Consider the following 27695-nt stretch of genomic DNA (forward strand, 5'->3'; position numbering starts at 1 on the left):
ATATTAGACTGCTACAGATAAGTTCACGTATTATGGTGGAAAAAAAGTTACTGATGTGTTTTCTGAAAACTGTTAGGTGCTAAGAGTTTAGGGGGAGGAATGAGTGCTGTAGATGTTCTTTCCTTTTTCCAGAGCAGAGCTGTTCTTATGAAAGTATTTCATCTGTACGAAAGGTGGCATCCATGATAGGCCTAATAAGAAGTGAGTGGACTACAGAATCAGACCAATAGCCCATCACATTATTTTATATGAACACTATAGACAGTGTGAGCAATGGTGCCCATAAGGCTCATAACATATCAAACTACAGGACAATTGAGGGATTCTTTCAGTGATGAGTCTCTTGAGAAACTCAATTCCTCACCCTCAAAGGAAATACAGTACATTATGGACATAATTGGCTGCAGACTTATTTGAGTTTATGCCCACTGATTTTAATGAGCATAAGTATTTTAAACTCTCATTGGACTGTAGCCTACAAACAGAGCTACAAGAAATAATTATTTCAATTATTAGATTAATTGGTAGATTAACTTTACAGTACATGCTTGATTAGTAGGCTAATTTTTATCTTTAGGGTTTAAAGGTAAAAGGTACTTGTTTATTTGATGTAGGGACTTCTTTTGTTTTATTGTTACACTGAACTAAAAGGGATCTGTCTATTCAGTAAAAGGAAGTACAGTGGTACCTCGACTTACAAATTCAATCTGTTCTGAACGGACCTTCGTAAGTTGAAAAATTCGTAAGTCGAGGCCAATGGGGATTTTTTTAATTAAAAAAAAATCATAAGTAAAAAAAATCCTATTTAAAAATTTGTAAGTCGAAAAAATCCTATCTAAATCGCATCCAAAATGGCGGACTGAACTCTGTTCGTAACTCGAAATATTCATAACTTGAGTCATTCATAAGTCGAGGTACCACTGTAGTTTTGGTTCATAATAAGCTGAGCTATTTCATAATTCACACAAGACTGCTAAAATGCCTGTATTGGAGTTTTGGTAATATACCTATATATTTACAATTAATTGTGTTAAAAGGTAGGTTATTGATAAAATTAACTATTAGCAGCTGATTCATTCTCAGAACATTATATAAATAGGAATGGTAGGGATATGTCAGTCCAAGCCTTTGGTCATGCCTGCCATGACTCATTCTTCTTCCACAAACCTATGTCCCCCCTTTTGACTCCTCTCCAAGTCTGGAAAAGAGCTGGCTGAAATTCTTCCTGCATTCTAGGGCATACATGCAGATTGCATTCACCTGCCATGCCATATCTTTCCCCCATCTGTGTCCTTGATCCCTTAGCCTCATTCACTTCCTTAAACCATCTCCCCGGGGAACAAGGGTATACTTCCAGAAAACAGGCATGCCGGCATTTGAAGTGTGTGATTGCCTTTGGCCAGTTTTGCTTGGCAGCATTTAGAGCAAATATTTCTGCATAGTATATACAGGCGCTTGTGAAATGCACTTTTGTAAGGAAAATAACATTACCTTGCTTGTTGCAACTTTCTGGTAAAAGAGGGTGCATGCAAACCATAGATTCAAAGCATACACATCCCTCCAAGAATCCTGGAAACTAATTTGTTAAGGGTACTGGGAATGGTAGGTCTTTGAAGGGTAAACTAAAGTTCGCAAGATTCTTGGAAGGCAGAAAGTGCCCTGAACGTATGGTGTGTATGCAGCCAGAGTATTATTTTCTAAGCGAAACATTCATTTCTAAGCAAAACATTCACACTATGCTGTTAGAATCTATCAGAGGCAAAATGTCTTCCTTTAGGAAATGGAGGTGTTGTCCAAATTAGAACAAAAGGAATGCATACTCTGAAAAAACAGATACAAGCAGAAAACAAAGGATGATAAAAAGAGCACATTGCTAAATGCATAAGCCAAGGCCACAGTGATCCATGTGTCAGTCACCTCCAGGCTTGATTATTGTAACTCGCTCTACGCGGGGCTGCCCTCGAAGCTGACCCAGAAACTCCAGCGGGTGCAGAATGCCGCGGTGAGGCTCCTTACGGGGTCCTGGCCATGGGATCATCCAGTGCTTTACCAGCTGCACTGGCTCCCGGTGGAGTACAGGATCAGGTTTAAGGTGCTGGTTTTGACCTTTAAAGCCCTATGCGGCTTGGGACCCTCGTACCTACAGGACTGCCTCTCCTGGTATGCCCCGCGGAGGACCTTAAGGTCCACGAACAACAATAATCTGGAGATCCTGAGCCATAAGGTGGCTAGATTGGCCTCTACAAGGGCCAGGGCCTTTTCAGTATTGGCCCCAACGTGGTGGAACGCTCTTTCACAGGAGTCCAGGGCCCTGTGGGATTTGTCATCTTTCCGCAGGGCCTACAAGACAGAGCTGTTCCGCCTGGCCTTTGGGTTGGACTTAGTCTGACCCCTGTGTTTTCCTCTCTCATGGCTTGGATTTATGGACTTCTTAAAATCAGGCTGCATTTTGAATTTTAATACTGTATTTTAATCTGTATTTTAATTAATTGCTTTTTATGTTTTATTGTAATTTTATTGGTGTGAGCCGCCCTGAGCCCAGTTTTGACTGGGGAGGGCGGGGTATAAAAAAAAAAATTATTATTATTATTATTATTATTATTATTATTATTATTAAGGCAAAGGTAAAGGGACCCCTGACCATTAGGTTCAGTTGTGACCGACTCTGGGTTTGCAGCACTCATCTCACTCTATTGGCTGAGGGAGCCGGCGTACAGCTTCCAGGTCACATGGCCAGCATGACAAAGCCACTTCTGGCGAACCAGAGCAGCACACGGAAATGCTGTTTACCTTCCTGCTGTAACGATACCTATTTATCTACTTGCACTTTGACGTGCTTTCGAACTGCTAAATGCATAGTGACCAATAAATAAATAAAATAATAGCAGGAGACTGGCTAGGGAGGGAGATGAATCTTTGTATGATGACAGATTAACATCTCTTCTGGGAAAACTGGTGGGAAGTATTGTAAAATATAGAATTGCCAAACATATGGAAGAACACATCTTGCTGAAACAGAAGCAGTATGACTTCCCTGTCTGACTGACCCTCTTTGAGAGTGTCACCAAGCGCATAGATAACGGTGTAGTTACAGGTAGGTAGCCGTGTTGGTCTGCCGTAGTCGAAACAAACAAACAAAAAAATTCCTTCCAGTAGCACCTTAGAGACCAACTAAGTTTGTCATTGGTATGAGCTTTCGTGTGCTTGCACACTTCTTCAGATACACTGAAACAGAACTTACCAGATGCTTATATATATTGAGAGGGTGGGGCTAAAGGTGATCCAGCTGACATTGTGTACTTGGCTTTGAAAAAAAAAAACCTTTGACAAAGTACCTCACCAAAGACTCCTAAGTAAACATAGCAGTCATGGAAAAAGAGGAGCAGTACCCTTGTGTATCAGTAATTGCTCCCCAAAATGGAGGGATGTAGACAGTGGAGCCCCCAAGAATTAGCATTGGGACCTGTACTTTTTCACTTGTACATAAATTAACAAGGGGCAGTGGGTGAGCAGTGTGATAGCCAAGTTTGCTGGTGATACCAAATTGTTTAGTATGGTAAAAGCATCTCTCCAAACTGAGTGAATGGGCAATAAAAGGGGAAATACAATTTGATGTAAACAAGTGTAAAGTAATCCACTGACCAGAAATGTAAACCTAGTGTGTGATAGCTGTTAAAAGGGGTAATTCTGTGCTATGGATCACTAAGAAAGGAATTGAAAATAAAAGTGCCAATATAGTAATGCCATTATAGAAATCTATGGTGCAACCACCCTTGGAATGCTGTACAATTATTGCTGCCTCACCTCAAAAGAAACTGTAGATCTGGAAAACGTTAAGAAAAAGGCAACCCAAATGATTTTGTGAAGAAGGAACGCCCCTATGAGGAAAGGTTACAACATCTGGGGCTTCTTAGTTTAGAGGAAAGGTAAATAAGAGTAGACATGAAAGAGGAGCATTGTGGTGGTGGTGGTGGTGGAGGAGTAGTAGTTTGGATTTGATATCCCGCTTTAGCACTACCCTAAGGAGTCTCAGGGACGCGGGTGGCGCTGTGGGGTAAACCACTGAGCCTAGGGCTTGCCGATTGGAAGGTCGGTGGTTCAAATCCCCGCAACAGGGTGAGCTCCTGTTGCTAGGTCCCAGCTCCTGCCAACCTAGCAGTTCAAAAGAATGCAGTGCAAGTAGATAAATAGGTACCGCTCTGGCAGGAAGGTAAACGACATTTCTGTGCTCTGCTCTGGTTAGTCAGAAGCGGCTTAGTCATGCTGGCCACATGACCCGGAAGCTGTACGCCAGCTCCCTTGGCCAGTAAAGTGAGATGAGTGCCGCAACCCCAGAGTCATCTGCGACTGGACCTAACAGTCAGGGGTCCCTTTACCTTTACCTTTAAGGAGTCTCAAAACGGCCAACAATCTCCTTTCCCTTCCCTCCCCCCACAACAAACACTCTGTGAGGTGAGTGAGGCTGAGAGACTACAGAGAAGTGTGACTAGCCCAAGGTCACCCAACAGCTGCATGTGGAGGAGCGGGAAAGTTAAGTTATTTGAATAATACTGGGTCAGTAATGTAATTTAGCTTTTCAGTGGGACATATTTAGCTACAGAAAACCCTTGCCTACATAAATGACAGCTTTCTAGTTTCTGGAAGAAATCAGTATAAGATTGGAACACGCTCAACCCTACTGAACTGAAAATCTGCAGACTAGCTAATGTTAGTGTAATTAAAGTATGGCGTTTGAAAGGGCATGACATTTCAAACCATTTTTGTTGTATGTAAACACATGCATCTCAAAACACACTCAAATAATACTTATGCATGATTAAGAGCATAATAACAGAGCTGCTGGATCAGACTGAAGGCCTATCTGGCCTAGCTTCTGGATCACAGTGGTTAAGCAAATGTCTATGGAAAGTTCACAAGCAGAACAGGAGGACAATAGCTCTCTACTGCTCATGATCTCCAGCAACTCGTTATTATAAGTATTTGTGGAAAATAAAATGCATCAGTAGAAAACTTTGCCAACCGCTACTTATTTGCAACTTGATAAGTCGGGCTTGGGTGGGGACAGGTGAGCGGCAGGTGCAAAGGCTTGGGAGTCTGAATGGTCTAGGTGGGAAAACGAACACACTGCTTGGCACTAACACAATAGGTTTTTTCCCCCAATATAATGTTGTAAATTCTGAACTCACCTGTTTCACTTCACCTTTTCTGTTGTGGTTTTCTCTATGCCCCCTTTCTATTTTTACAATTGCACATTTACTACGTTTATATACGTGATACACACACACACACACACACACACACACACACACACACACACAAAATGCAAAAGAGAGAGAGAAACATGAAAAGGGAAACAAAACAAAAACAAAATTATCAGCTCACATTTTATCTCTTCCTTAATGCAGACTACCGTAAATAAGCTTTTGCTAGCTTCTACTTTATTGCAAAAATGGCAGAGGAACAAGTTTCTTATCTTAACTGAATGACTTGTGGTCCTTCCTCCCTTCCTCTTTTGGCCTTATTCTATTCTGTCATCTATTGCTACTTGGATCATTGTAAAATTATATAACATATAAATGGTAGGAAGCAGGGCCTTGTTGGCTAGCCTTGATTTGAATTCTCTCAGAGAAACTGATAGAAAATGTCAGGTTAAATGAGAGGGAAGTGGAGTCAGACTTCACTTGTGTTTTTTAAACATTCAATTTCGGGCTCATCCAGACTTCCTTTTGTGCCATGTCTCTAGGCAAAGGACCGCATTTTAAAGCTCCATGTCCAAGTGCCGTTTTCTTCTCCTTTTTTGTGTTCCCCGTGAAAACCCACTCTTTATCACTGAATTGGAGCAAATGGCAATTTGCAGAAAGCCCAAATTGGCCTTTGTTCTGATTTAGCAGTAAAGAGTGTATTTCTCTAAATACACGGCACATATTCAATTAGTAAAAAAGGATTAATGGAAATTTGCCTTTTTCATTCTTTTTACTGCTTGACTTTTTAAATTCAGTCACTTCAATCTTTTACTTATATCTGTTCTGTTTGATTTTTAATCAAAACAGAAGGAAAGGAAAACTGAACCAAGCTGTATTTCAATTCCAGGAAGTCAACTTGAAATAGTTGTGCAAATTTAGCTCGTTGCACATTACTAAGAAATAGGACTTGCACATTAGATGTGGCACGAAATTGCTCTGCAGAATTATACCATAATCTATTTCTTTTACTGTGTTCACAATAACAGCCTGTATCTGAGAAATTGTTATGAAAATCAATCATATCCCCATACTACATTCTAATGTGTATAGCAATGTTCAAAGGGTGTATAGTTAAGTGACAAGCTGAATTTACAGTCAATTTCACTGTTATCCCCAAACATTAAAAGGAAAATGAAATGTAATGGAGGTTGTTAAAAATAATTGCCCTGGAAACTGCAGAGTAAAAACATTATTTGACTTTTTTCATGTTGTCAGATAGGAGGGCTTTGCTGTTATATCTTAATCTGAATATCTCTTAATTTGTTTTGTATTTTTTTATTTGCATCCTGCTTTTCTTCCTAGGAGCTCAAACACACACACACACACTGCAATACATTAACATAAGAGACTGTGTGATATGCCTAAACACAAGCCTGCCCAGGCATGTGTTTTAATCTGGTTTTTAGTTTATTATTTTATGCTTTTAAAAGTTAACCTTTTTTACTGATAATTATATTCTATTATTCTTTTTGTAAATTGCTTTGAGGTTTTATTATAATCAAATGGTATATAAATTTTGTGAAACAATTAAATGCCCAAGGTCACCACTGCTAGCCCTTAGTGATGAATGAATCACTTTCCCAGACTTCAGTTAGCCAAAATGTTTCTAATCTAAAATGGCTGAAAATAGCTCAGTTATTTTTATTTCTAATCCCAATTCTAGGCCCTTTCAAAGCCTGCTGCACTTTTAACAAATTGCAGTTTTCATGAATCCCTGCCTCTAATTTGCTGTGACCCTCCATGTCTTCCCCAAAGTATCCATGAGCCCTTATCCCCTCTCCAGCTCCTTAACTATGCTTACCTTGCTAACTACAGCTGGGATTTACTTTCAGGTATAGTGCCATTGTAGGGACGCGGGTGGCGCTGTGGGTTAAACCACAGAGCCTAGGGTTTGCCGATCAGAAGGTCGGCGGTTTGAATCCCCGCGGCGGAGTGAGCTCCCATTGCTCGGTCCCAGCTCCTGCCAACCTAGCAGTTCGAAAGCACGTCAAAGTGCAAGTAGATAAATAGGTACCGCTCCAAGCGGGAAGGTAAACAGCGATTCCGTGTGCTGCTCTGGTTTGCCAGAAGCGGCTTTGTCATGCTGGCCACATGACCTGGAAGCTGTACGCCAGTTCCCTCGGCCAATAACGCGAGATGAGTGCCACAACCCCAGAGTCGGTCATGACTGGACCTAATGGTCAGGGGTCCCTTTACCTTTATAGTGCCATTGAACATTATATTACACTCCTGAATAGACACGTGAAGAACTGTTTCTTTTCCCTATTGCAAAATTATTACAAACAGCTTGCTCCTAGCTGCTTAAATTAAGGCCTTTTCCTTTCGCCTACTAACACCCCTTTTGCCCTTCTTCCACATTTTGGGTTTTGTTTGCTGCTTAACTTCCAGTCTCATAACGGGTTTTGATGAACTTCAGAGGCTTAAAGACCTCTTTGTACATGTTAGTTTATCTTCCTTTTTCTTTTTTGAGTTTACGTGATTTCTAACGGATCGATGCCTCTTCCATCCTGAGAATTCTCTCCCAACCTGGATAGTATTCAACAAAACTCCACAAAAGATCTTAAACATGTATTTTATTGAAGTTCACAAGGCACATGGACTCACACTCCAGTAGGCTGTCCTTTTGGCTCTGAATGTGGTTAGAAGCTCTTTATAATAAAGCTCTCGATGAAGTTTTTGTAAGAACAAGTTTGCCTCGCTTCCTGAACTTGCAAGAACTAAACTGAACTAAGTTGCAAAGGAGAGAGGGAGGTTTCCCCCGCTCTGGGGAGAGCAAATAGAAACTAAAATATCACTGTGCCTCCATTTCCCAGCTTGTCTTGATATCTGGAAAGGTAAAAGACGCTACCTTTTTTTAAAGGGGTGGCATTAATATTCCTTCTACCTAATATTAATACACTGCTATCACTAAAAAAATGAACCCTGTGAGGGCAGAACAATGTGTCTTCCTGCAGGTTTTTTGGACTAGGAAGTATCTTATGTCAGCAAAAAGCCACCAGGAGCAGGATATCTTGGCTATCAGCTCTCTGCTTTTACTTTCTATAAACAATCAAGCTTCCAAAATAAAAATGAGCAAAAATAATTTACATCTGATAGGGAGTTTCAGCTGTTTCCTTACATTTCAACTATAGGCATATTATTACTTGCTGCTGAACTCTCTGGCAAATATAGTGTGCTTTAGGTAGCAAATGACTTGAGGTGGAGGAAGAAAGTTAGCTGAGAAGGCGTGGGAAGAAACTATAGTAAAAGTTTATAATTTATTCTTTGGGGATGCTGTTTTATGTTCTTGGAAGATTCCAGGTTTTCCACTTCAACTTCTTTGAGATTCTGCAGTGTTCCAGTTTACAATGGCCAATTATTTACCACCCTCTTTAGAAACTGCTCAGTTTAGTTAAATATTCTCACAATTTTACATACAGTACATATGGAGTGCACTAATTTTGTATGCATGCATGTGCACAGCCACACATACACACTCAATCTACCAGTGGCGCTCTAGGCATAAACATTTGCCTGTTACCCTTAAAAAGTTATGCCTTTATCTATCCACTTGCTACAATCCTCTGGAGATAAATATACATGCAGTTGCCTCTGTGAAGAAAGGGATTTTTTGGGTATGTTTTCAGGTGCAATCGCTATTTTAAAATCAAAACTTCAGTGTATGAACCGCATGTATAAAACTTCATAAAACGTCAGTGGTTCCCAAGTGCTACCTGTAAATATGGGCACTCCAAGCTAATGGCAGGGTTGTATGTGCAATATGTGTTTGCATGCACATAATATTTGTTATACCCATATATTTGTTAAGGATGCAAGTGTGCATGGCCAAGCAGGGGAAGAAGTGCAGATCAGTGGGAAATCATCATTGTTATTTTATTGACATCTTTATTGGTTTTTCACTTATATTTTACAACCATCCTTTTCATACACGTCGATATTAACAATAAACAATTTGACACACTGAACATTCCAATGTTTAACATGTATGCATAAGCTAAAGAGAAGGTAAAATGTTACTTATCTACTTATTTAGTTGTTACTTTGTTTACAGCGGACTCCACCTCTTACTTGGGTGGAATTCTATGTTATGTGTCTTCCCAATTGTTTCTAATATTCTATTTACCATCTTTTCCACTGTTTCTACGAGTTGTCTTTACAAGAGTCATTCTAGCCCAGTCAAAAAATTTACATCACCGCAGTAATCTTCCAGATATTTTTTTTTTCTAATTTACTCCAATTATTGTTGGATTTTTGGTACTCTTGATCTCTTAACTGCCCTGTCAGCTTGTCCATCTCCTCTTTGTTGGAATTTGGTCTCCTTTCCATTTTTGTGCTAGCAATACTATTGCTGCTGTGGTGGCATACATGAACAACTTCTTCAGATCTTTGGAGAACTCATCCCCAATGATTCCTAAAGGGAACGCTTATGGCTTTTGGGAAAATGATAATTTAAACATCTTTTTTAAGTTATTGTAAATTATATCCCAGAATTCTCCTCTTTTTTTACAACTCTACTGCTTTTCAATTCTCTAACATTCTGTTGCAAAACCTTTCTTTTTATCTTGCAATTGATAGTATTGTAGCCAGCCTTTCAATCTGCCTTTAATTTCTTCAAAATTCTTAAGTTTTAATTGGTTATCTTCTTCAATCAGTAAATCTTTGTGGGTTTCCCAGTCATGCTCCATATTTATCTGTTGTCATGGCTTCCAATGGCGACAACTACCAGAGTGTTTGCTTTTCCAAAATATCCTTATATTTTACCCATACTGAATACAACAATCTTTTTACCACATGATTAATAAACTCTCTGTGTACACTCACCTTTCCATAACATAAGTAAGCTAGCCACCCAAATCGGTTGTTGAAACCCTCTAAATCTAGCAGACCTGTATTTTTCAAGATTATCCACTCTTTGATCCAAGAAAGGCATGCAGCTTCATAATGTAATTCCAAATTTGGCAGGGTGAAACTGTCTCTTTCTTTAATATCAGTTAATAACTTGTAATTAATTCTATGCCTTTTCCCCTGCCAAATAAACCATAAAATGTCTTTCTGCCAGATCCCCCTGTCCAATCAGGGGAAAATCATTATTCACTTCTACAGGTAGTTACAAATAGAAACCAAATCATGATTTCAGTGTTCATTCACATCAGATTGCTGTGTGGTGCAGTACTAATCACCTGGGGGGGGGAGGTGCATGCTAGTTCCTGAGTCAGGAGAACTTCCAGAACAGTATGCTTGGAGAGGAGAGGGTATCAGTTCTGTCTGGAAAGCTTGCACAGACAGAAGGATTGGAAGAGGAGTGTGATGTTTAATTCCACCCTCTGAAACAAACTCCCAGAGTCCCAGAGACATAAGCAACTGTGTACAATATAAGCAGATTTTTTTTTTAAAAAAAGACATGCCAGTCTCATTTCATAACATTGTCTAATATAAAGTGAATTCAAGGAAAATAATAACAGCTGACCATGATTTGTCAGGGACCACTTATTGTTGTGCTGGCTGCCTTAAAAAACAAACAAAACAAAACAAAACAAAACAACACACACACACATACACACCAAAAACTAGAGTGGGTTTTTCCACCCAGCAAAAAAGGGGAAATAAGATACCCATGCTCCGCAACCTCCCACACAAATTGTGAAAAGGCGGGGGGAGTAGTAGCACCTTGTTCTTCCCTGACTCCAAGTTTGGATTAACTATGGGTAGTTTTAAAGCATGGCCCAGATTTAATTAAACTAATACTTGGCATGCATAGCAGACAAACTCTTCAGGAGAATCTCTGACAAATCAATAAATATTATTAAAAACAAGAATAAATAAAAAAAGCAGCCAATAGTGGTAACAATATTATTTTCCCAATCCATAAAGTTGTGTGTCTACTTCTGTGTATCCACGAGGACTTTCAGTGTGTGTTTCTCAAACAGTAGTTCTCTATGAATTAAAGATGCATGGGGAAGTTTTTACTATATTGCACAGATGCTGCTGGTGAAAGTGGGCAGGGATGCTAGAATTTCACTGGACATGCCAAGTCCTTGGGCACATCTGGGTGCTGGCATCCATTTGTCTTGGGAGACAATGGAAGGGTGTGCCTTCGGAGGTAAAGTCAACCCACTGGAGAGTTACTGTGCCTGCTGTGGTTGTAGAGACCATGAGAGATATGCTTTGTTGCAACTGGGGCAGATTAAAATGTGGTGCTACAAATGCACCATGATGTTTATTCTCTCTGCACTCTTCCCAGCCGTCATTCCTCCTCTGGTCCCTGCTCTGGATACATGATCTGACTGTCTCCAGGCAATGTGATCATCTGCAAGGGATTCACATATGGCTGGGTTAATGTAGCCCAGCCTTCATGTCATGTTTGCATACACCTTTGTAATACAGATTTAGCCTGCCAACAGGTCTGCTGCCAGGAGCCAGGTCCTTGTAGAGCATGTCCTTGTAGATCCTGCCATCTTCCTTTCTGTGGATGTGGCCATGCCTGCGTAGATGTCACTGAGACAGGAGTCCAAACACACTGGGAATGTGGGCTTTGGGGAGTACATCTTTGTTTGAGACCCTGTCCTGCTTGTCAGGAGGTCCTACACATGAGTAGGAGTCTGGCAGACACATGCCCGACTGGCATGTTCTCTCCCTCCTGGTCGTTCGTTCAGGAGATTCAAAATCTTTCTCCATCCCAAACATCACAGCGACTGATACCTTAGAGGCATCATCACACTTCAGGATCAGCAGAGTATAGGCAGTCAGTGTACAGACTCAGTAGCGCAGCAGTTGGCTAAACTATTTACATATACAAACTCAGAGCATCATAACTCAGCTCCTTCCTCTTCAACATCAGACAGCAAAGAGAAAGGACAAAGGACAAACGTCCTACATCACGGAAACACAGTAATACAAAGATCCTGTCTCCGTGACTTCCCACAATGTGGAATGAAAACATACACTGTCATGTGATAAAAACAATCCCATGACTGCAGCATGGGAAAAGAATCCTAACACTGCTATGTGATGCCCAAAATATTGTTGACACAGTGCATATGGAAAGCATTGAGCCATTGCTCCTAATGGGTATAAGTTGCCCAGAACTCACTTCCATAAAAAAGCATGCTCAATATACAAGCGTGGTAGACCATATTGGTGTTGGTCATTAGCATCAAATTCTCCCATACCCTTTTGGAGAGGCGAGCCATTGCTGTAGCTGCTTTGCCAATACACTTGTCCAGCTCAGCATCAATGCAAATGTTGCAGGATTAAAATATATCTCTCTTAATACAGGATGATGATAGATACCAAACACAAGAAAAACAATACAATAGGCACTTGAGCATTTTATTGGACAGATCTGAGGAATCCAAATAGTCAACTTTTTTCACAGTCAAGTCCCCCATGTAGTAGGTTAGCCAAGTTAACTGAATCAGAGATGCCTCAGGGTGAACAGGCAGCATGACAAGCGTTACGGTAGTTAATGCTTTCGTAGTAAATGCAGAGCAGGGAGGACATGCTGCACAGGGACCAATGGATCACTTTTGCACAAATACCAGGAAGTCAGCCACAGAGCTGCGAATAAAACACTTTAAATGTGTTGTAAAGTGAAAGAGAACAAACATTTTGACATGCCATTGGAAGTCTCAAAGTTAGTGGGGATGACACTTAACTAAAATACACCAGTTTCTAGGGTGGCAAGAAGGCACTGGATTCCATTTTGACCCATGTTGGTTGCATGCAGTGCTGTTTCCGTTCCATTAAACATTGGCTTCTGACAACAAATATGTCATTCATCTTGTTGTCTGCTGTGAGGGAATTTTTAATTAATTGTGTTATTAATGGCATCATTATTATGTTATCCCACACCACTCATGTCAATGCGAAGGCCATTCATTTCAATGCAAATGAAACACAATGAAATGGGGTGGGGAAAACCCATCATCAGTTACGTATCATTTGGGGACTGATAGCAGCAGCAATTTCCGCTCCATTTTTGCGTCTGAGTTATCTGACATCCTTACCAGTTTCCGCATTTTTCTAGATAACAATAATTGGATACATTCAACTATAAAAATTCTTTGTAATTTATGCTTGCTTAACTTAACTGTGCACAGCATACATGAAATACATTCCCCATCCGACAAAATATAAATACGAAAGTAACTGGACAGAATTTTACAGAATTGAATGTCCAAAATTCGGTGCATAGTAATATGCATGCACAAATGTTGGTAATCCTGCTTCACATGGTAAGGCTGATAATCAAAGACACTAGAGGAAAATATGACGTTTCAGGGACTTGGGCAATCATTAGTTGATTTTCTATCAATTATTTAGGGATCCATACTATCGGTTCAGAGGAAGGGGCAAGGTTTTGAAAATAGGATGGGCTTGGTATCTCAGCATTCCTATGGAAGTCTATGGTACAAAGTGGAGAGTCTGTAATATAGAATGCATTTGAAAATGGGAAGAATACTGCTTTGTACTGTATACATTGATTCCTCTCATCTGCCCTAAACCATCAATAATTTTTTTTGTTGGAAGTTAGTTCTCAGTTCTGCATAACAATATTCAATATGCCACGCTCTGCATGTCTGGGGATAGGATTTTGCAAAGACAGGCTCCCCCCCCCCCCCTGCTATGATAGCATTGATTTGTACTTTAGCAATGTAAAAATTAATAGCAGATTTGCTATTCCAGCAAATGTTCCAAGTGTTAGGTTACCCCCCCCCCCCAGGAAATAATTCTTCTGGTCAATTTTTTGTTTTTTGTCTGTTGCCTTCCTGTTGATGGTACAAGAACATTCATTTCATTTCACATTTCATGCAAAACAGATCCTCAGCTGTGCATGTAAATGCACTATTGGCTTGGGATTTCACTTGAAGATTGAGATGTTTCTGAAGAGAAGAAGCACAAGTTCGACTTCTGGGGAAAAACAACTTTGCTTCCAGGCCTTCATACTGCAATTTCAATTTGCTTTACCTATTTAAAAAGAAAAAAGAAAAGAAAGCCTAGTCAGGAAATTAGGGGTGGGCCATAGCTCAATAAAGGTAACAGGACCCCTGACCATTAGGTCCAGCCGTGACCGACTCTGGGGTTGTGGCGCTCATCTCCCTGGTTCTGAATGGGGTAACTGTGCCCCTGAAAGACCAGGTGCGCAGCCTGGGAGTCATTTTGGACTCACAGCTGTTCATGGAGGCGCAGGTCAATTCTGTGTCCAGGGCAGCTGTCTATCAGCTCCATCTGGTACGCAGGCTGAGACCCTACCTGCCTGCAGACTGTCTAACCAGAGTGGTGCATGCTCTCCCGCTTGGACTACTGCAATGTGATCTACGTGGGGCTACCTTTGAAGGTGACTCGGAAACTACAACTAATCCAGAATGCGGCAGCTAGACTGGTGACTGGGAGCGGCCGCCGAGACCACATAACACCGGTCTTGAAAGATCTACATTGGCTCCCAGTACATTTCCGAGCACAATTCAAAGTGTTGGTGCTGACCTTTAAAGCCCTAAATGGCCTCGGTCCAGTATACCTGAAGGAACGTCTCCACCTCCATCGTTCTGCCCAGACACTGAGGTCCAGCACCGAGGGCCTTCTGGCGGTTCCCTCGTTGCGAGAAGCCAAGTTGCAGGGAACTAGGCAGAGGGCCTTCTCGGTGGTGGCGCCTACCCTGTGGAACGCCCTCCCAACAGATGTCAAAAAGGAAAACAACTACCAGACTTTTAGAAGACATCTGAAGGCAGCCCTGTTCAGGGAGGATTTTAATGTTTAATAGATTATTGTGTTTTATTCTTCTGTTGGAAGCTGCCCAGAGTGGCTGGGAAAACCCGGCCAGATGGGCGGGGTATAAATAAATTATTATTATTATTATTATTATTATTATTATTATTATTATTATTATTATTATTTTATTATATCGTGTTATTGGCCGAGGGAGCCGGCGTACAGCTTCCAGGTCATGTGGCCAGCATGACAAAGCCGCTTCTGGCAAACCAGAGCAGCACACGGAAACGCCGTTTACCTTCCCGCCAGAGCGGTACCTATTTATCTACTTGCACTTTGATGTGCTTTCAAACTGCTAGGTTGGCAGGAGCTGGGACCAAGCAACGGGAACTCACCCCGTCATGGGGATTCGAACCGCCGACCTTCTCAATAGCAGAACACAAATTTTGCATGCAAACCCCAGCATCTCCAGGTCGGGTGTGGAAATAAATATTGGAGAACCACTGTCAGTCAGTTTAGAGAACATTGAGCTAAATGGGCTAATTGTCTGGCTCAGAATAGTGTTCATATGTTCACATATAATCTATGTTTATATTCAGTATCATGTGATACCTTGACTGTAATTTGCATTTCACTTAGTAAATTTTGGGACAGCACTGTGTTTCCACAATTGCCATTATTTGCCACTGTTGTATAACAGCGAAGTTTGGATTCAGTAGTGCAACATGACTTTTCCTATAGGGGCTTATTGCTTGAAAACCATTTCAAGCATCCCTTTGGGAAGCATGCTGATCATACTGTGAAAAGACCTACCACATTATGAAATATGTTTACTGTGATTCTTCTAAATCATACACAATCATAATTAATTTGTCCTGCTCTTTTGGGTAAAATAATTAGTAAGCTCTGTGGACATTCCATGTATTTTTGCAGACACTGCCAATAGAATGGCTTAATTTATAATAAGGGGATTTGCTTGTACTGGGTTCTGGTTGACAAGGTCAGGGCAAAATGCCGTTGTGAAGTTTAGAAGTGCTGCAATTTGGAGCAGTTGTAAAGCCAAGGTCCCCACAGTTCATTATCAACATTCCAAGTCTATCTATAGTGACCTTAGTCATTATCCATGTTGTGTAATTAATTATATTGCACTTTGACATTGTTCAGAACAAGACAGAAGAATATTCAGGCTTCTGGCCAATTGTTCCTTGGTGAATAAAACAGATGTTAGAGCCTTCTTGAGTTCCTTAACACACAATGGGTGTTCTGTTATGGAGGGTTTTAACCCATTTTTCTAACCCAAAATGATCTTCTTTTTCCAGTCACCCTGTGTTTCTTTTCTGTCCCACCATTTCAATCATATACATCCATTAATTTATGATCAGTTTGCCATTAATTCAATCTAACATAAATCAAACTTCATGATTAGCTCCAACCTACACAAAATAAGATCAACCAAATTGAGTGCAGACCATCAGCTACGAAGGGCACATGATTTACATCCAGAAGGTTCTTGGTTCAATCCCCAGCATCTCCAGTTAAAAGAACCAGAAATTGAATGATACAAATACTTTCTCTGTCAAGACTCTGGAAAACTGCAGCTGATACAGGGCTAGAGGGAGGGAAATGTCTGACCTGGTAGGAAGCAGCTTCTGATGTTCCAAATATGGGCTGTAAGGTGCTGGAAAATCTGCCTGTTTTTGAAGTTCCCAGAAGACAGGATATGAAGGAAGATTACCCAGTCCACCCTTCCTTAACCTGGTACCCTTTAGATCTTTTGGACTACAAATGCCAATGGTCTTCCTGGTTTTGCCTGCCAAGTGCTGGAAAAGCTACCCGTTTTGGCTCTTCCTGGCAAATTGTTTATTTAATGCCCACCATTCACACTAAGGCCTCAAGGCGAGTTGCAGCATTAAACCACAATATAACACAACAATTTAATACAACTTGCACAAGAAGACAGTACAAGAAGTTTATCTAATCCAGCTTTCCCCAACCTGGTACCTTTCAATAAGCAATAATAAGCATGAATCACACCTTGGATTAACCTCATTGGCTACGATACTGCCACCTGCCAGCCCCAGTCAGCATGGTTGTGCTGGCTGAGAATTATGAAAATTGTACAGTAGTCCAAAAACCTTGGAGGGTGCCAGGTTGTGGGATGCTCATCTAATTACTGGCATGACACCATTCATGGTTGATGGACTATGCTCAGCTTTGTAGGTTGAAAGCTGAACAGACTTTGTGTTTTGGCAAACATGTTAATCAAGCATGGTTGCTGCAAAGTTGAGACTTTCAAATAAAAAGTTTTACATACCGCTCACCAGTTTCTGGGGTATTAGAACATTTCTTTGGTGGGACCAAAGCAGATACTTGAGTCCAACATTTGCCTGTAAAGATAGCAAATTATATAACTTGGAAATAAAATGGATGTTTCTGAAGTTCCCAAACAGTGCATTCTGTAGTTTCCCTTCTTTGTTTTCATGTTTATAGAATATTATTTTAGCTGCACTCTTTTTAAAGCACTTTGTCTTTATCCTATCTGCAGTGTTTTCTTAGACTTTAGGAGAAAGCTACGTATTCAGCAGCATATCAGGATAGCAGATTAGGACCAAGCATTGTAGAGAAAGACATACTTTGTCTGAGGCAGGCGCTATAGTTGAGTGTGTGTAGGTGTTGACTTGTATTACAAACAAGCCTGTTGCCATTATGAGAAAAAGTTAAATTGTAGTACATGCCTGAGAATATTTACAGAAAATTATTTCTATGTATCAATATGGATGACCAGATTTTCTGGAGCCAATTAGAAGAAATGTTAGACTACACTAGAACAAACAACATTCAGAAAACAGAAAGAGTCTTAGCATTAAACTCTTGGACTTGCAGTTTGTTTGTTATATATATATGGAGAGAGAGAGAGGGAGGGAGGGAGGGAGGGAGGGAGGGAGGGAGAGAGAGATCATCCATAACTTCTGAGTGGTTTACATAAAATATGAAATGTTCCAATAAAAATATTGAGAACATTAAACATTAAAAGCAAGTTCACCTAAAACAAAGTATCAAAATATAAGTAAATCCAGCATCTTCTAAAATCACACACACAGAGAGAGAGAGAGAGAGAGAGAGAGAGAGAGAGAGAGAGAGAGAGAGAGAGAGGGAGGGAGAGGGAGAGGGAGAGGGAGAGGGAGAGGGAGAGGGAGAGAGAGAGATTAAATTGCACATTAAAATTGCATGTCTGGAAAGGCTTGCCTATTAAAAAAGAAGTATTTAGAAGCTGCCAAAAAACAAAACAAGGAAGGTGGTTCTGGCTTAATATCAACGAGTAGGGAGTTCCAGAGAATCTGCCACAAAGAACTGATTCAGTGTGAGTGTGGGGCAAACATTATGTGGCATTTGTAAAACAGTCAAGTCGGCATATATGGGTTAAAGTGATTCTTTAAGTAGACTGGCCCCAAGCTATTAAGAGCTTTATATACCAATAGCAACACTTTGAATTTGACCTGGTACAAATCAGCAGCTAATGTAGATCTCTGAGCAGAGGATTAATATAATTTCCTGCACTAACTGCAGTTTCCTAACCAATAGCATGAGAAGTCCTTCATAGTTGGAGAGGCAGGGAGAGATGACACATGACATGCTCACTGAATAAGTCTTAGAGTTACTGCTAGAATTCCCTGTGAAAAGACAAGAAAAGTCAACAGCCATCTGATGGCTGCAGGAGGGATGGGCAATGAACACAGTGAAAAGGGGATGGTAAAAATTCTGGATGGATGTGAGGCAGTACTCCAGATAGGTTTTGGAACATGGGGGTAAATGAGCTAGACCTCTAATCGCCATACTGCCTAGGTAGCCAACATGGTAACCCTTCAGATGTTGTTGGACTACAACTCCCATCATCTCTGATCACTAGCCATGCAGGTTGAGGCTAATGGAATTGGGAGTCCCAACAACATTTTGAGAACACCACATGGTCTACCTCTGCTATAGTTCCAGGAAAGGGAAGAGTGTCCAAAAGACTTGTGTAAAATTGTGTATAAATTATGCAGTTTATAAATACAAATCAGGTAGCTGGAAGCATAAGAAGCGTAAAACAACAACTTAAATAAGTGGAAGGATATTTACCAAGCCTCCAATTTTTCAAACTAGACAAGACATTTTAGTGGGAGATGGGGAAATACCTGGCAATATGAGTTGGCACCAAGTCCCCAGAAATTATGCCTTCCTTGGCACTGGCTTCACATCTGGATATATAAAAAGTATGGGATAGACTGAAATGGGAGAACATAGATGTGGAGAGGACTGTATTTCCACATCTCACATTTCTTCCCTATACTTGGCTCACTCAGCTATTTCTGGAACTCCTGTTTGTTGTGGCTGGTGATGGCAATACAGCCAACAGAGGCAAAATGTGACTGACTGAAGTCTCTGTTGAACATCTTAATTTGTTTTAAACACATACAAAATATAATGTTCTCCAAAAGGTTTCTAGAGCTAATTTTCTAAACATTCAGTTGTTGAACCAAATGTTGCTTTCCATTCAAGCTTTTTGGTGATTATTTTTTTTAAACAAATGCATACAATGAATGACTCTTAAGAATCCAGTTCAGTAAAATCTACACCTTGAACTGTGAAACTAGAATAGAGCATTGATGTGACAGATTCCTCCAAACTGACCCCAGTAAGGAAGAAAACTCCCAGCATGCTACACTAGCTCAATGCCTCCTCAAAAGTTTGCCCCCCCCCAAAAAAAGTAATTATATGCTCTGAAAAATAATTTGAGGGTGAGGTGAATATTATGTATCACATGCAGACTATACACTTTGCATACCAGATCTACTTACATGAGAGGACTCTTTTGTATTTAGACTACAGCAGAGTCCTCATTTCTATTTTCTGCTGAGCAGCTTAAAGAGTTTTGTCAGAAGAGGAGGATGCATGGTGCATAATCCTCATGAAGTGACTTCTGTAGCATTTCCAGAGCTGTTTACCCCTCGGTCATAGCATGGCTACAAGCTCTTGACGTTGCCTGCTTGCTTTAGTCTAGCCCTCTCGATTGCCCCACTGCCCTTAGGCACTCCCTATGCAAACACCCTTGTATATATGCTGAGAAGAGTGGAAGGAATTAACATGAGTTGGTTGAGCCCTGGTGGATCCTTTCATGTGTTGTCTCACAGCAAAGGATTATAACCATAGTTTTATATACAGTACATCGTTTTAAGTACAAAAAAAGCTTCAGGTATGTAACTCTAAAAGGGGACAGATAAGTTTGCATTCAATTAATTTTTTTTTAAAGTAGCAAATACCAGTTCAGTTAAAAATATGAGTACTATTGTTCATTATTTTTAAGACCTCGTTGGCTTTTATGTGTCATGTTGGTTTATCCATGTGTACTTAATTGCCGTTATATATATATATATATATATATATATATATATATATATATACACACACACACACACACACATATATAAAATACCGTTTTCAGATGAACTTGACAGTGAGTGATAAAAGGCCAACCTGTTGCCGACCTACTGGTACCACTAATAAATGCTGCATTGTGTTCTTTTTGGGTCACCTTTTCCATTAAACTGTGCTTTGTGAGTGCTATGGTTGTAGGTACATTCTGCTTACCGGTGTGCAAATATGTTTTCTTGAGTACAGCAGATGTTATTTTAAGTAAACAGCAATTGAGTTGCCTCTTGCCAGTGTCTTTAATGTGGCAAACAGAGGGACATTTTATCTGATTAAACTGAGCAAAAAAAGAAAGAAAAGAAAAGAATACACAATTCCAAAGAAAAAAGTTAGCATCCAGTGCTACTGTGTGTCCCACAGGTTCTTCTTCTTCCACTTTGACCCAAACTGCCTGCACTGGTGAGTTAGAGGAGGATATTGCGGCAACTGCTGGTGGTATTACGGTTGCTAGCACATCTGATGATGTTACTGTATCCAGTGTTACTACTGTCACCAGCCCTAGAGTTTCCGAAGAGCAGCGAGTCCAAGCTGTGAATCTCAGAAAATCAGATCTGGAACTCACCACTTCCAAGGAGTCGCTGTCCCTTCAACCAGCAATTACCCAAAGTACAAGAAGACGACCAAGAAATGCTGAGCAGATAGAAAGACCTAAAGAGCTTGCAGTTGTTACACATAGAGGTATTGGATGTTATTTTTCTTGTGCCCATTTAGTCTACAGCCATAGATGTGTTGCCTACACTAATTCTCCCCCACTCCTGTCCCCCGATTCCCTAAATGAAAGGGTAGGAAAGGTTAGATTATGAAAGAAAAATGTGATGAGATCAGCATTCAGGGTCTAGGAAATGGAGTACTAAATGCAACTGGGATTCTGGATTTGTGTCCAGAAATGCAGGTGTCCGTCTAAAAAGTAGGAGAGATGCTCATATTGGAGGAAGACAGCTTCGACATCAAGGCCATAGAAAATTAGCTTATTGTACAGACAAGCCACTGCCATGAAGTGGATACCATATGACAGCCCTATTGGGGAAACTGACTCTGTTCAAGCAAATAGGGTCGATTTCAAATTATATCATACTTTTGTAAATTTGGCAGAGTAAGAGATGCTAAAATGTAAATGGCAATAACATAATGCTGTTCAGTTTGCAATATAAACTTACGGCAGTTTTAATTTGCCCCGATATGCTCCTTAATGAAGGAAGCAAAGAACAGACCATAGAACTGAACAACTCAGAAATTGCTTCCTTATTCTTAAGATTATTTCAAGAATCATAATATTAAGTGCAGTGCCATTTAAGTTAAATATGCATTATTTTAAATGTAAAATAGCAAAGGTAAAATATTTAATTTTTAACTAAAGGAAATGGTACAGCCTGATCTAAAAATAGGTTCTATGGGAATGATCCCATAATTTGAAATCTTTTGAACATATTTTTACCTTGTTTTTCAAAATAAATTATTAGGACAGCCTATAAAAGAAAGTAAAAATGCAGCAATTAACATCCTAAAACAATAGTTTGCAAGCAGCATAAAGTCATTAGCAGAGATATAAACAGGTCAAATTAAAAGTCCTGAGAAATTTAAAAGAAAACAAAAAACAGAAACCATTTGGCAGGCACTGAAATTGAACCCAATACACCTTCCTGGGAAATGCATGCCATAGTCATGGCACTACTACTGAGAAGTCCCTTTCCCCAGTAGAATAATCCATATCTTAATGGGTTGGATCCAAAGTTAAACATGGGTGATGGGGCTGGTGGAAGTTGACTTTGCCACTCTGTTTTCCCAGGAACAGTCCCGTCTAGCCAACCAAAAATGCTCACTGGGTTCAGGGGACCCTGCTGGATGGGGTGGGCTGTGGACCAGAGGGCATATAGGGAAAGGGGATGGCCCCAAATCGTGCAGAGGCGCTTTCCACTAGCAAAAGTCCAACTTGTAGAAGTTGCCTTTGCCTGATTCTTGGGGGAACTGCATTCTTCCTGTTGCACAAACCCAGCCCACTTGAAGAACAGTTTGGAGTGTGGAAGTCTGCCTTGGGACTTAGTAGCGGGGAAATCAGCTTCCTTCATCCCCATTACTTGTGCTTAACTCTGGATCCAACCCTATGAAAGTGGAATGTGTATGTATGTATGTAAATATATAATAATGCCAAATGGTGTACTATTCAATGAGCAGATAGAGAACAGTTCTAGAGGATGGAGTTCTTCAACAGCTTTATACCAATGAAAAATGCTTGTGCGATATGCCTTTTTCTGACCATTAACTACTGCCATTTCTGTGCCTTTAATTTTAAGAAGTTTATGGCTTCCTGTCACCTCTGTCTAGACATTTAGCTTTGGTGGTACCATATATTTGCAACTTTTTCTTTATCTTCTGTGGAATTTCTACATTCCTGCTCTCTTTTATTTTCAAGATTCTTGTTTTAGCTGCTGCATCTTATGTGCTGATTTTACTGATTGAAAGTATGTAGCATTGTGTTGTTTTATAAAAGAAAAGTATGCAGGTTTATAATCTGAAAATGTTAGCATACGTGTATTTAGAGACCTGGCTGCTGGACTTTGAGTGGGAGACATTGATTGTGTCATGCCCACAACTCTATGGTCATTCTCTTATAGTACAATATGCAGGCACATATTTGCCTCTGTTTTTTTGGGCTGAGTAATAATTCTGTTACACTGGTTCTGCTAAATCCCCCCCCCCCTTTAACTTATCTGTTAGCTTAATTCCTTAACAGATTTTTGCCACAGGGGTTTCCATCCCAGTGGATGCATGTCAATGATAGCTGGAACGTTCTTTCAGTGTAAGCATATGGTGGGTCCTGACTGTTGATCCCTGCACAGAGCACTTTCACAGTTGTCTCTCCTGGCAATGTAGGCACCTTCCAAACAATATCAAAGGTTTTGTTTCATTATACCGCAATCAAGTTTAAATGTAACACACACACACACACACACACACACACACACACACACACTTTCCAGTGCAATGTTGGATGCCATTTTTTAAAAAATAAAAAATAAAATACATGCAACCAAATGAAAAACAAAACAAAACACTCAATGACAATTCACAAACTTCTGAAGGGCTATTATGTATGATTATTATTTATTCAATTTATATACTGCCCTTTACAATACTATTTTTCTAGAAAAGGAGCTGCCGGAACTCGCCATGAATGCCTCCCTTGTTCTATTATAATGGGTAACGGTGAGTTCTGGCTGGAAGAAAAAGCTCTGCCCCTTTATCAAAATTATTGCAGGGTACAATATGCAGGATTGTATTTTCCCCATTCTCTTCAGTATTGGGAATTATTTTTTAGGTGCCCTCCAAATGTTCTTGGACTCTGACTCTCATCAGCCTCAGCCAGCATGTTCAGTGGTCAGGAAGGATGGGATTTATAATCCAATGACATCCGAAGGCTCTCTCTGCTCTGGGCCATAATCTGTGGCCTTACAATTGCAGCATAGTTGGACCCTGAAGAAAGTAAGGGAATTATTTATATGGTTAATAAGATGCTAAAGATGGGGAGGAGATGAAGGGTGAGTCCTGCTGTGCAAGAAGTCCATTCTACTTACGCATGGACACCCCTGGATACAACCCAAATTATTTATTTAATGCTTTTACTATATAAAATGATAATGTAGCCCCAGAACACATTTGTGCTGTATGTTGGTTGTGTTGATACTGGCCGTGAGGCAAACTCGTATATTAATACTGTGTGCATTTAGATTAGATTGTTTCGTTTGCATCCTTTCCATTCTGAAAGATCGTGTAGATTGAAATTGTTCCAATTTTTTAGCCTCACACCAATCCTGTGAAGTAGGTTAGCTCGAGGGAGAGTGATTGACGAAACAGGGATTCAGGCTTGAGTTTCCTTGGTCCAAGCCCATCACTTTTATCATATTGACACCTGGTGCATAAACAAGAGATCAGAAACTAGTGACTGTTGATTAGAACTACGTAGAGCATTGCCACAGCATTTTACACATGTGTCATTGTGGTGTTTGCCCGTTCTTTTGAAAATGTCTGTACAGGGGGAGAGAAAGGGTTAATAGGTAGACCAATAGAAATGCCCAGAGGCGGGGCCTACCTGCTCTTAAAAGGCTTAGCCAGAAGTTTAGACAGTGGGGAAGACAGTTGGAATTAGAGAGACAGTTAGTTCGGTTGGTTTCTTGTGGCTGGAAGGCATAGGAGTCAGAGTGAGTTAGAGACAGAGGGGAGAGAGTTTACAGTGTTTCAAAGTATTGAAAACTTGTTTGCGTTCACAATAAACTGGAATCTTTGTTAATACATTACAACCTGACTGAGTCTGAATATATTACCGGGGAAACCTGGTTGGTGGCCATGGAAGAGAATAGACGTGGTGGTGCAGGGTCAATAGTCCGTGGAACGACCAGGGGCTCTGTGTGAACGCCACAGTCATTAAGAAGTAAAGGAATTTCTAGGGACAACATGCATGTGTTAAGCAGTGACAGAGCGTTCCCTGCTAGTGCTTGGGTGGATGGATGTAGTGCACCACTGGAATGACCCCCAGCCACTGGAGCAAAGAGGGGTCTCACTGCACCAACTGGCCCAGTGGAGACCACAGCCAGCTGACGTGGGTGACGGTGCCCTGCTTTGAGGGGCACACTCACGGCGCCCTATGAGCCTGGCATCACTTCGTGAGACTTGCAAAAATGGTGCTGGGCTCATAGGGCACCGCGAGTTGTTGCATCCTTTTTACGGTGCCTTCCAGCTGGAGGGTGGTGTGAGAAGGACACAACAGGACAGGGCTCAAAGCACTGCTGGGCTTTCTGGGAGCTGGGAGCTGTTGTGTCTTTCTCATGGTGTCCTCCTACAGAGCACCATGAGAAGGATGTAGCAGCTTACAGGGCAGGGTGTTGTGAGGGATGTGTATCCTCCCCCTCAAAAAAAAAACTGTGCCCAGGGCAACGACCTCCCTACTGCCCACCCCCGCCCACTATGCCTCTGGTGTTTTGGAAGTCTTAAATACGAAAATGCAGCTGTATTCTTTTTCTCTTCCTCTAGAAATAGATAAAATTATAGAAACAAACACAGAGAAAACATTCATGCTCGGAGCAACCACACGCTGATAGGATTAGGAAGAGAATTCTTGTGTGCAGAATTCTTGATAATTACATGTGTATAACCTTGCACAGAGACAAAATAGGATTAAATGGACTGCTGAACTGGTGCAATGTGACAAATGTGATGCCCTTCCGTTTCTTAAAGAAAGATGACAAGCAAAGCAAGAGTTCTCATTCTTCCCTCTTTTTGGTCTGTTTTATTGCTAGCCATTGATCAGTTTCTTTCTGTATGAAATCAAGAAAGGGATGAGTACTACTTACTGTACAAGGCAGAGGATGAAATGCTCCTTAAATGCTACTTGCCCTAGCCAGCAGAGAAAGCAGCATCAACTATTCTGTTTAAAAAAAAAAAAGGTTTGATGCTGTACCAGGATTTATAGACGGGCATTATAAAGTTTTTCCAAATATATCACTTTTTTTAAAAATAGCATATTTGATACCAGGAGATATACTTGCTGAAATATGTAACTGGTTGTTCATTTTTGGTGCCTTTTATTTCCATGGGTGCTACTGTTTTTGAACTGTTTTCCTTCTTCTCAGTCCTAACTTTCCTTAGCCTCATTTGCCCACACAACTATTTCGACATGCAAATTTCTACAAAAGTTATCACATGGGGGGCATGGGGACCAGCATGTTTTCTCCATCTGTTTACTGGGTTTTTTGTTTTTGTTTTACTTATAGACTGCCCTTCACCATTTAGTCCTGCCTGGTAGAGGGGAGGTTTACAATCCCAAAAAATATCTCAAAAATAGCAATCTTAATCTTAATTTAAAACAAATATCCTGAGTAAAGAGGTGCATTTTTAATAATCAGTTTTTTCGAATATTTTCTGCATAAGATTCAATAAAAATTACACTAATCTAAAAGAGAAAAAAGAGAAAATACAAGGAAAGAATAAAGAATAAATAAAGAAGAAAAGAAAGAGGAAACGTATATTACAAAGTTCTACATCAAATTTAAATATGCTTGATTCATAAGAAGAGCTGAGTATTACCCAAATCAGTATAGGGAGAAAAATAATAATGTGTAGCATGATTCTAGCTGTATTAAACAGATTTGGATTAGTTTTCATCTGAGCCATGTTACAGAATATTTTGTGCATTATATTTAGAATGTTATTTATTTATTTGCTATTTTTTTATAAAAAAAGTAATGGGAGAGATATAATTGGATCAATACATGGTCAAGCATTGTAATAGACTGCCCCGTGAAAATAAATTTTAATTACGGATTGTAACTATATGATAATTTCAGAGATGCTATCCTGTGGGGTATGGGGTACATGGCTTGATATTTTTTGTTACTTACTTACTTACTTACTTACACACACACACACACACACACACACACACACATTTTAATAAGATTTACATATGGAATTTTGTGGTTCTGACCTAATCCAGCTTTGCCTATCTCAACATACCTCTTGCATCAAGTGGCCACATAAATTCAAGCCATTGTCAGGGTGTTTTTTGTTTTTTGTTTTTTTAAAAAGTCTAACTGTATGCAAAATTAAAGCCCAAAATACATATACGATTTGTATAATACACCTTAGAGTCAAGCCTCATGAGGTGCTATATATCTGCAGTATTAACAGATAACTATTTTTAAACAGTTGTCCTATGTATATAATTATGTGCTAGTTACTTTACATATCCTGTATATTTGCATAATATTATGCATATAGTAATGTGTATGATAATGGATAAAATATGTGAGAATTGTCCATCATTTTAGTGGAACTGGTATAAATCCTAGTTTTCTTGTTTATATAACAATTTATAACCGTTTTTATACATCTTAAGTGGAAATAAAATCTCTATGAAATCTAAAAATAAAGAAGTTAAATTAACCAAAATTAAAATGTCAAATGCAAGTTTTGTTGAGATCAGGGAGCCAGATGGGAATTGGAAAACAAAATCGTTCCCCCCCCCCCGGACTAATTGCAGTCATCAGCAGTCGTTAACAGCCATCTACAGGTTTACCACTCCCATCAGCCCATCACCCATTCCCACCCACCCCCACCACCCTCTGTATATATATATAAGGGTCTGACACTTCTGTTTCAAGTGTATCTGAAGAAGTGTGCATGCACACGAAAGCTCATACCAAAATAAAAACTTAGTTGGTCTTTAAGGTGCTACTGAAGTATTTTTTTTTCTATTTTGCTTCGACTCAGACCAACACGGCT

At 40.1% G+C, this 27695-nt stretch overlaps 1 protein-coding gene across 1 annotated transcript in view; it reads left to right on the forward strand.

The window, feature by feature from the left end:
* Positions 1-27695, forward strand: part of CSMD3 (CUB and Sushi multiple domains 3) — a 584303-nt gene that overhangs the window by 233615 nt on the left and 322993 nt on the right. Inside the window, exon 7 of the mRNA XM_060277658.1 lies at positions 20781-21098. Within this exon, the coding sequence (XP_060133641.1) occupies positions 20781-21098 (318 nt within the window). The remainder of the gene's footprint in view (positions 1-20780; positions 21099-27695) is intronic.

Source organism: Zootoca vivipara, chromosome 8 (genome assembly GCF_963506605.1).
Source record: "Zootoca vivipara chromosome 8, rZooViv1.1, whole genome shotgun sequence".
Classification (NCBI taxonomy): Eukaryota; Metazoa; Chordata; class Lepidosauria; order Squamata; family Lacertidae; genus Zootoca; species Zootoca vivipara.